This window comes from Thamnophis sirtalis, unplaced genomic scaffold (genome assembly GCF_051295495.1).
Source record: "Thamnophis sirtalis isolate CommonGarterSnake01/CBP01778 unplaced genomic scaffold, rThaSir2_p1.2 scaffold_7, whole genome shotgun sequence".
Taxonomy (NCBI): Eukaryota; Metazoa; Chordata; class Lepidosauria; order Squamata; family Natricidae; genus Thamnophis; species Thamnophis sirtalis.
The window spans coordinates 54,199,983-54,210,045 of record NW_028261387.1 but is presented as its reverse complement, the minus strand read 5'-3'; the positions used below and the strand labels follow the sequence as shown (position 1 = coordinate 54,210,045).

At 33.9% G+C, this 10,063-nt stretch overlaps 1 protein-coding gene across 1 annotated transcript; it reads left to right on the top strand.

Annotated features, from left to right (window-relative positions):
- The first annotated feature begins 3,443 nt into the window (after nucleotides 1–3,443).
- IL10 (interleukin 10) lies at nucleotides 3,444–9,179 on the top strand. Its single transcript, XM_014056338.2, has 5 exons — nucleotides 3,444–3,590; nucleotides 4,345–4,407; nucleotides 5,365–5,514; nucleotides 7,989–8,054; nucleotides 9,087–9,179. Exons 1-5 carry the CDS (start codon nucleotides 3,444–3,446, stop codon nucleotides 9,177–9,179), a joined length of 519 nt encoding a protein of 172 aa, XP_013911813.2.
- The last annotated feature ends 884 nt before the right edge of the window (nucleotides 9,180–10,063 follow it).

Sequence of the window (10,063 nt, the reverse complement as noted above, 5' to 3'; positions counted from 1 at the left end):
CATATACATATTGTATGTAGGTGATAAATATACAGAAGCATAGCAATCATTTTTTGTTAGTTTCTCAATAACATTAGCTGAAATTGTCTACCTCTATTTTAGGGCTTTCTATCAAATATATAGAAACCAAAAATTGGCCTTGATTGACTTCCAAGTTAGTAGATTTTGGGCATTTTTTGAAATGAATAATTTAGGAATTGGATCTACTGCCAAGCTGTTTTTTTCACTAGCTATGATTCCTCTACAGAGAGATGGATGTAGTGGATAAAAAGGACAAAATGGTGCCTGCAACTATTTGATCAACACTCCCCACATGTGTGTAATATGTTACATGCACATAAAAGGTCAAAAAGACATCAGTCATGCAGTCTTTGATGCTGCCTTAATCTATTTAACCTCCCCTTCAGAAGCCCCTGCCTTAACACAAGCAGAATAGTGGGCATAAGATTTATGTGGTACTAACACTATTGTCCTTTCCATAACTCTTTCTCACATGTTATTGACCTTTCTTTTTAGATGCTTTTTAGACATCCGCTGACTTCAAGTGCTACATACAAACTGTTCATGTGAAATAACATGACACAGGCAATTAACTAAATAATCTAAATAAAAAATTCCTATTACCAAAATTTACTCAAAAATGTGTTGGATATCTAGCTCACTTAGTTCAATCAAATTTAGTTATAGAACCATGCTATTTATACAGTCCAGGACCACAAAATCATAAGATTGCAAAGAGAAACATTTGACTAGAAAAGATAAGTCTGAATTGTTTGTTATTGCATGATTATATTAAATTAAACTATCAATTTGAATTATAAGTTTCTTTCAAAGAATTGGCTTTTGATGTTCTTTATTTACAGGAAGGCTGTCAAATTGTGTCATGCGCTGGCCACGTCCATGCCTGGTTTAGTGAAGAGGAAAAAGTCCCGATACATCATGTGACACCACCATGACAATGGAAGTTTAACACCCCTGATTTACAGGATTCTAGTAAAGGGCTGCTTATTTCTTTGTCATCCTGCAGTCCTAAAAACAACCAGATAGATTGTTTTTCAATTGCAAAAAGAACAAAAAAAGTTATTTCATTTTGAGATGGGAGGTATTATTGTTAGGAATATAATTTAACGGTTGGGTTGGCAATGTATAAATCATGTAACAATGCTATACCTGTTTCTTTAAATCATATGTAAAATATGATTGGTTGCTGTTTTCCTCAATCAGCCATAAGAGGGAGCCAGAACGACTGTTAGTTCTCTGTTCGTTAGATGCTGGGCTGATTCGATCTGAGTGTTTTGGAAGCTGGCTGTTAGAAAGTGCTGTGAGCTATTGTAAGTTTTGCAATTGCTAGCAAACTTTGAGTACTGAACTGATTATATGATACTGGACTATGTTATTTGGATTATCCCTTAACTGAAAGACATTGATGACTGAATGTCTTATCTGTGTATGACTTGGGCTGTTTGATGGACTCTGATACCTCTATTTCCATAAAAGTAAAAGCCTATTTAAACTGCAGTGTCTCTGTATGCTGGTTTGTGTGTTCTCCAATACAACTCTCACAACGCTTCGCTGAACGTACACGCTGTCCCAACGGGAAGCTTACTTAACAATTATGTTTCACTTCCAAGGGAAATAATGAACCAATATAATAAAAAAATTATTCTCGATTATGCAGAAAAGAAACATCAAGTCTGGAGAAGTTGAAAGTGTATTTACATATAACACTGATCATGAAATTTACAGATCAACAAAAAGGAAGCCATCAATAAGACAATCACACAGAAGAAGAAAAGACACAATACAGAAAATGAACCTGAAGGGCCATTTTTTTTTTCTGAAACATAAGACTTTTAAAGGAATCTTGATGAAATCATTAATACAGAACAACGAATGAGTTACAGTGTCAAAAATGTCAGGAAGTTTGTATTGCTTTCATTTGCAAAGAGGGAAGCATCCAGTGGTGCGATACAACCCTGGTGCAGGGATACCGGTGACTGCTGGGAGCATCAGGTACCGTTCCGGTATGATGCTCCAGAGGGCCCCCCACCAGCCCACTCTCCTTACCACTATTTGAGCCTATCGGGGCTTTCACGCACGCGCACAGAGCATACAGCACCTGCATGATGATCTGCCAAGCAGCTGGAGCATCACGGGCAGTAAGTACGCATGCACGTGCTGTGCACATTCCCATGGTGGATGCTGGGCCTCGTTGCAGTGTACCGGTTGCAACGAGATCCGGAACCTCCACTGGAAGCATCCAACTCATCATACAAGCTTATCTCTATATTGAATGTAGATTATAAGCATTTTATGGCTATGCTTATAAAGTGGTTAAATGACTTCTTAACTGATCTAATACAACCTGATCAGGCTGCATTTGTTCTGAAGAGACATCAAATAGATAGCATAAAGTATACTTTGAATGCAATGGATAAGATGACAATAGAAAAAAAAAATCAGTAAAATGGGTTTCCACAACATTTACAATAAACTAAAAGCCAAGAAAAGGGTAAAATTGTTTTTATCATAAAAATTAATTACTGTGAAAAGGACATTTATTGGTACATTGGCAAGGAAGACATAAGAGAAAAAAAATTCATAAATCAAATTGGCAAATCAAAAGCTAAATTATCTAAAATAAAAACTATTCAGTAGGTCTTAGCAAGATGACCATAGGACAGATCCACGCTGGCCCAGTACGAGTGTAATATTTCCTCTGTTTAGGGAAGGTGTTTGAGAAGGTAGTGACACTGCAACTTCAGAGGATCCTGGATGAAACTTGTCTAAAGATCTCTAAGAAAGACTTCTACAGACTTGATGCAGAGTTATTAGTCTTAGTTTGAGAATAGCAGAGATACAGTTGGGTAGAATACTTAGGTGTTTCCAAGAATACAAAAGTTACCCATATGCAATCAATTGCTTTATGATTAACCTATTTTATTCAAATAAAACTTTGTTTATATTTAAATATATTTGGGGATTTTATTTTGTTTGGGAAAATATTGGCTTTTTCCCAAAAATACAGCCTGAGATTGATTTGCTTACTGGTAGGTTAGTAAGGGGAAAATAATTTAGTTAGGTTTGTAGAGATTTGTTAGCAGAGATTTTTCTCATTACAATGACATTTACCTAAAATAATAATAACACAACGGAAAGTGCATTTCCATTGAAGCAAAGATAGTACAAGCATCACCACACATTTACAAGAAGCATTTTTAAAGGGGGGGGAGGTGGGAAAGTTCTACTCCAATAAGCACTTTTAAAGGGAGTGGGGAAGGCTGAAAAATTTATGATGGGAAGATGACATTTGGGGTTTGAGCACCAGTATCCTGACGAAATCAGGAAATCCTGCTTTGAGGTATAAATCAGGGACCAATCAAGGTGATGGCAATCTAACTTTCAAAATCCAGTTGGTCTAGAAAGGAAGGGTCAGAAGAGAGATGAACGCATTGATAGCATATATGCTGCTTTCGCTGGTGCTGATGAATGCACATTCCCAGCTCATAGACTGTAGACACTTTTCACACAACCTCCCTCTTAGACTACGAGAGTTAAGAGCCACATTTAACAAGATCAAGGATTATTTTGTGAGTATATTCATCTTTTGTTCCTCTAGCTCTTTTCATTTAGAAATTTAGGAAGCAGGAAATGTAAAGGGGCTGGGCTTTTTTGTATAACATTGAAAAGCAACAGATGGTTGGGTTCTTTATTGCTAACTACAATAAGTACTACTAATAATCAGTAGCTCAACACATAATTCATCAAGAGATTTTATGCAGCTCCAAGGAAGAAAATGACAAATGGAGAATTTTCTAGTATGTTTAATTCTTTTCATAATAAACAAATATATATAGTATAATTGCTTCTCAGATAAAATTACAATGACTAATAATATATATTTGAGGGTGGAAATTGTTTATTGAAGGGATTGGAATAACATTCATTGTTTAATGTTACATTAATGTCAAAGTCTGAAAAACATTTACCTTTGAAAATTAACTTTCTGTATAGCTAGAAATGCAGTACTATTTCCATATTCTTCAGATATGCATAAATAAAAATAAATGATAATATTTAATATTATATTGATATTTTTTAAAGTAAGAGCTTTTAAAGATAATTGAAATGTATTAAATATCCAAAAAAAAATTTGAACATTTTTTGAATTTATTGAATAAGCCACATCATACAATTTGATGATTCATAAACCATGGCTTATAAATCACAAAATGGGTAAAGAAAGGACTTGGTTGTTAGGTGATAGTAGCACATTCTTTCTAAATTAAATTTAAATTCAGATTTTCTTGAATTAATATTTTCTTTCATTACTTACTTTTATAGCAAGATAGAGATTCTGAGCTGGACACTGTGCTATTAAAACAGGATCTGCTAGAAGATTTCAAGGTGAGATTTTAGTTGCCTTCACCAGATTAGGAAAAAAAGTGTAGTATAATCTGGTAAAATGAAACAGTATTCCTGGCAGGCCTAAATCTCTTTAGTGTACCTATCAAATGTCATAATAGATGATTTTATATGAATCTGTAATGAAGTGGATTGAAAATAAAAATTACATACATATTGTATGTATGTATGTATTTATTTATTTATTTATGCCCAAATCCTAAATTGGTGGTAACCTTCAACTTCCTATTTCCTTTTTCACTTATTTATAGTACATGGGGAAAATCATACGTTTATAAACTATTTTAGAAAAGTCAAAATTCACTCTACAGATATCTGATAAAACAAGGCTGTATAACATATCCAGAGAAACTGATGATATAATGATACTCCATATGTTTTATTTATTTCATAAATGATAATATTTGAAGGTAGGAATGGTTTGATTTAGACATTCTTGTTTCCTTAAAATCAGAAAAAGGATTACTGCTTTAGACAATTTGTTCTTAGAAGGTTCAAACAATGGAGATCAAAGAAAGATTTTCTGATGAATTATAAAATGTGTTCTAATCAAAATTTTACAATAATTTTATATTTATTGAGATATATTAAGAGATGATTTTGTACCCGATAATGATGGAAATTTAATACAAAATAATAATAAATTCCCTGGATCTCAATACTTCAGTCTGCTGGGAGGAGGAGTTGCTAAAAACTTTGCTCCCCTTTCACAAGTCACATGCAAACTTTTTTTTTCTGGTATCAGTTTCCAGTTCTGATTTATCAACTGGCATTAAAAAAAAAACCTGTTTAAATATAACTTTAATATTTTCACTTAATCCTATCCACCCATGGATTAGAGTCAAAGGATAGAGCAATATGTTTTATTGATAGACTAGAATAGAGTTAACATATCTCATCTTCATCTCTTATCATTATTGTTCCCTCCAATTCTTTCAGAGTTACTTGGGCTGCCAGTCAGTGGGAGAAATGATCCATTTTTATTTGGAAGATGTCTTACCCAAAGTAACTACAGATAACCCACTGAAACAGGATGTGGACTTCCTTGGAAATATGTTGCTAGATCTGAGACAATTAATCAGACGCTGTGTAAGTATTTGTGGTTTCTTTCCTTGGCCACGCATTGTCTGGTTTGCTATGTCTGTTTGCAAGGGAAATCCTTGTACAGTTAGAAACAATAAGATAAACCAAGCACGAGACACGGACTTGGGTATTAACACAAGTTTTCTGATAAGCTATGTTTCATTGCTTGGTTGCAGTTTTTTATACCATGTCTTCAAACATTTGCTCTAGTTTCTAAATCAAAGATGACAGTACAGAAATTTGGTGACACTGGGATTATGATAAATGTGTAGTCACTTTGAAAGTCAACTTCTTCATGCAGAAATAATGCATTTTAGATCATTTAAAAAAAAATATCTGCACTGGATCAATCCACATTTTGTGTCAAGAAAATCCAAATTAAAAAAATGCCAAAGTTATATACCTAAATCACATTTGTGGATAAACTTCCAACAATTTAAGCAAAAAATGCTAGAAAGCACGTTTTAGTGGCATTAATCACACATAAAATTTAATGTTTAAAAACATTAAATTTTCTCCACGCATCATTCTTGTGCCTAGCAACCTTTTTTATACAGTGTTCTAGGCTACACAAACCAAGCTTGGCTCTAGCTATTAAGGAATAGCTAGAAGGAATAAAGCTGCTTTTAGTGTAACTTGTTTAAAGTAGCAGAGACACAAAGCAGAGAAAGTAAATAAGGTCTGTGTGAAATAGTAGCTATTTCATCACCTGTGAGAATCTGTGGATTATATAATCTATATTAAGAACTGATATCCCTCTTAAGTAACTATATGTAAAATTCTTACCTAAAAGCAGCTGCTTCTACAGATTGTAAATGCAGAACTATAACTGGTGGAAGTAGTAGAATTGTTTTATTGCACTCTGCTCCCTAGTGTGTCATCAGGTCACAGGATGACTCAGAATGCAAATGCAATTCTGTAAAGGAAGCCTTTGCTTAGCAGAATAGATGGGAAACACTACTTTCTAGTCTTCATTTGAGGACAAGGCATATTCATCAGCTTACACATGACAATAAGTCATTTCGAAGAACACTGTTAAAAATAGCGATTTAGGGTCTCATTGCTCTCTGAGCTTGATTATTTGCTTTTAGCTGTTTAATTACCTGACTAGGTAACAACCAAACTCAGAAAGCATCAAGGACTCCACAGTTTAACCCTGAACCACAGTACATACCATATTTTTCAGATATGGTGCATATGGTGCATGATGCACCAGACTATAAGACGCACCAAGATTTTGAAGAGGCAAATCAAAAAAAAAGTTTTTGCACTCTGCAGACCTGCCAAAAATGGCCCATTTTTCACAAAAAAAAGGCATGAATAGCCTTTAGGAGGCTTGTAGAGTGCTCTGGGCATGGGGGGGGGGCAAAAATGAGCAAAAAACAGCCAGTTTTTCGCTCATTTCTGCCCTCCTCAGCCCCCAGCAGCATTCTGGAAGCCTCCTAAAGGCTACGTACGGCCATTTTGGTGAAGGGGCAGGGTTTCAGGAGGCAAAAAATGCTGAATTCAGTGTATAAACAAACCCAGATTTTCAGCCTCTTTTTCATCTTATAGTCCGAAAAATACAGTATATTCTCTTCTATTGGAACAATAGCCCTGCTGGATCACATGAAGATCAGGATTTTGTTTCTCACAGTGGCCAAATGATTATCTTTGGGGTGCTCAAAGATAAAAGCACCTTCTACAATGTAATGCAATCAAGAAATATATGTTCCTTCTTTCATTAAACTATCTCTGATTTTAGGGCCTTGAATTGATTGATTTGGGCTTTGGGCTACCTATTTGGGAAATAAAATATTTCAAATATTGTTATATACATATTCAAATTAGTCCTTAGTCAGATTTCATTCTTATTTCTGCTTCCCAGCAATGCCCAGGGAAACAAGTCCAAATTATGCAGCAAGATGACTGGTTCAAAGAGTGGAATTAGGCAGAAATTTATATTAATATCTTAAATAATAAAAACTTCATTATAGTTATAAGTGAAAAGATATTCTTTATATTTAAAGGAAAAAATTAAAAGGAGCAAGCATGGGATTGTAAAAGTGGGTAAAATAGTGAAATACTTTTTATTACTTTATTATAGTATAGTATAACTATGCTATTCTATTCTATGCTATGCTATACTATACTACTATAGTATATTATTACTATAACTTCTAGGTATTAGATGATATAAAGTACAATTATTAATAACATGAAAAAGGAATGCAATTATTTCCATGTTAAATAGTTTTGCATAACGGATTACAAATAAATTCTGGATTTTTACATATAACCTCAGCATTAAAGGAGGTATCTCTCCTTGTTCATGGAACCTAGTGTAACACCACAATGTGTATATGTAATATCCATTTATTATATATTTGTATTCAAAACGGCTGCTTTCACCTGTACATCTTCCTTGCTCAACTAAGGGCATGTAGCTTGTCCTTTAGAAGTTTAAAAAGTGTTTATATTTACATGTTTTCTTCTCACAGCATAGGTTTTTCATCTGCGAAAAGAAGAATAAAACAGTAAAGGCTATCAAAGATACATATGACAAGGTAAATTTCTGAATTATATTACTTAACTTGCCTTAGGAATCTCTGCAGTTCAAAGAAAACTTGTCACTATCTATGAGAATCTTTGTGTACATATGGAAGAGCAAAAAAAGAGCTTGTTTGACCAAAGTTTTGCATGAGAAGTCATCCTTAATGTGAAGGACCTCCAGACCATTTTATGAAAAAAACTCTCCCCCAGCCCCACCCCCATCCACCCCTCTCTCTGTCTCTGTTTCTGTCTCTGTCTCTGTTTCTCTCTCTCTCTTTCTCTTTCTCTCTCTCTCTCTCTCACACACACACACACACCATACAAATCATGATAGTGGTTTCAGAATTAAAACCTGAATTGAGTAGCTCAAATAAACATTTCAAAGCATTCAATAGAATATTAAGTTTATAAAGAATGCAGCTAAACAGTGCCCTCCAAACCAATTCACAACATACTTTCAAAAGCAAATATTCCATGTATAATAACAGCAATGAACATTTTTACAATATTTATTAATTATATTTACAGACCACCCTAATCAGATCAAACTGTTTATAATTATAAAAACACATAAAATCTAAATTAAAACAATAGTTAACAAAGTGACATAAAAATGAGGAACCACAAATACAACCATAGCAGATCCCCAGCTTCAAAACAATAACAATTATATCTCAAAAAGACCTATGAAACATTCCATCCTCACAGATTTATGCCTGAACTTTGTCCTTGTCACTGTATTGGGGTGAACTGTTTCACAAGGAGGAACCAGAGTCAACATTCCTCCCAAGCCCCTTTTCCTTTTACTCCCATTATCTGAGGTACTGTAATCATTCTTACCCAGGACAAAAATATGGGGTGTATCAGTGCTACATGGAGGAGTTCTTGAAATTATCTGGGAGCCAATATTTCTAAGATTTTAAAGATTAAAACTAGTACATATATTGAATTGTATCCAGAAAGCTAATCAAAGCAACTCCTACAAATCCTATTATATTGATAGTACTATTAGTAATAATATTGTAATTATTTTTCTTTCTCATCAGCTGCAAGACAAAGGAATCTACAAAGCAATTGGAGAATTTGATATTTTTGTCGACTTCATTGAACAATATCTTATCATGAAAATGAAAAACTGAATATTTTTCATAGCTGGGAAATTGTTACTTTATAAATGAAAAATGGAGATCTGTCTTTTGCAAACAGTGTTCTGGGAAAAAAATAAGTGAAAATGCATGGTAGTGTTAAATGTTTAACTTAAAATGTATTTATTAATTCATATACCTCAGTTTTATCAGTGTTCTATATGTTTTAGACAAGAATCTATTAAATAATTTATTGACTGATACGTTTACATAGAACATTAGTTGCCTTTTCTTACAGCTATGATGCTTAAAGCTAAGTTGTTCTTTAAAATGGAAATAAGAACTTTATTATTTTTTTATACTTTAACTCAACATTTTCAATTAAATCTGAGCTGTGTGGTCTGCAATTTTTAAAAAGTGTACAGCTTTAAACAAAGTTGTTTGTCAGACCACTATTTTTTTAAAGAAAACATATTGATATGTTGGCATGTCCATAGGATTGTATCTAACAGTGTCTTTTCCTGATCGAAGAATAGTGTTAATAGAATGAAGAAAGGGTTTATGTACTCATATTTGCAATTCTCATCCTCTCAGTTGTGCTCCAGAGTTTTGACATACTTGTTTCAATGCAGGTGGTCCTTGCTTAATGACCCACTCATTCAATGACCATGCAGTTTTATGACAGTGCTAAACAAGTGGTACTTGACTGATCGCTGAAGTTCCAGGAGTCACAGAATCTCCATGGCTCTATGATTCCAACCTAGGTGCTCAATGACTAGCTTGCGATTATGTCACAGAGTCCTATGTGATCCTCATTTATGACCTTCTTTACTGGCTTCCAAGAAGTAAGTCAATGGGGAAGCTAGCAAAAGGTTATAGATGGTAATCACATGACATTGTGCTTAACATTGCAGGATTTGCTTAACTGGAAGTGCTGC

What these genes read in the sequence shown, in the direction of transcription:
- IL10 (XM_014056338.2), top strand. Translation starts at nt 3,444, where the DNA reads ATGAACGCATTGATAGCATATATGCTGCTTTCGCTGGTGCTGATGAAT. An exon ending in ATCTGCTAGAAGATTTCAAG is followed by an intron (nt 4,408 to 5,364) that starts GTGAGATTTTAG and finishes CAATTCTTTCAG; the next exon opens with AGTTACTTGGGCTGCCAGTC. An exon ending in GACAATTAATCAGACGCTGT is followed by an intron (nt 5,515 to 7,988) that starts GTAAGTATTTGT and finishes TTCTTCTCACAG; the next exon opens with CATAGGTTTTTCATCTGCGA.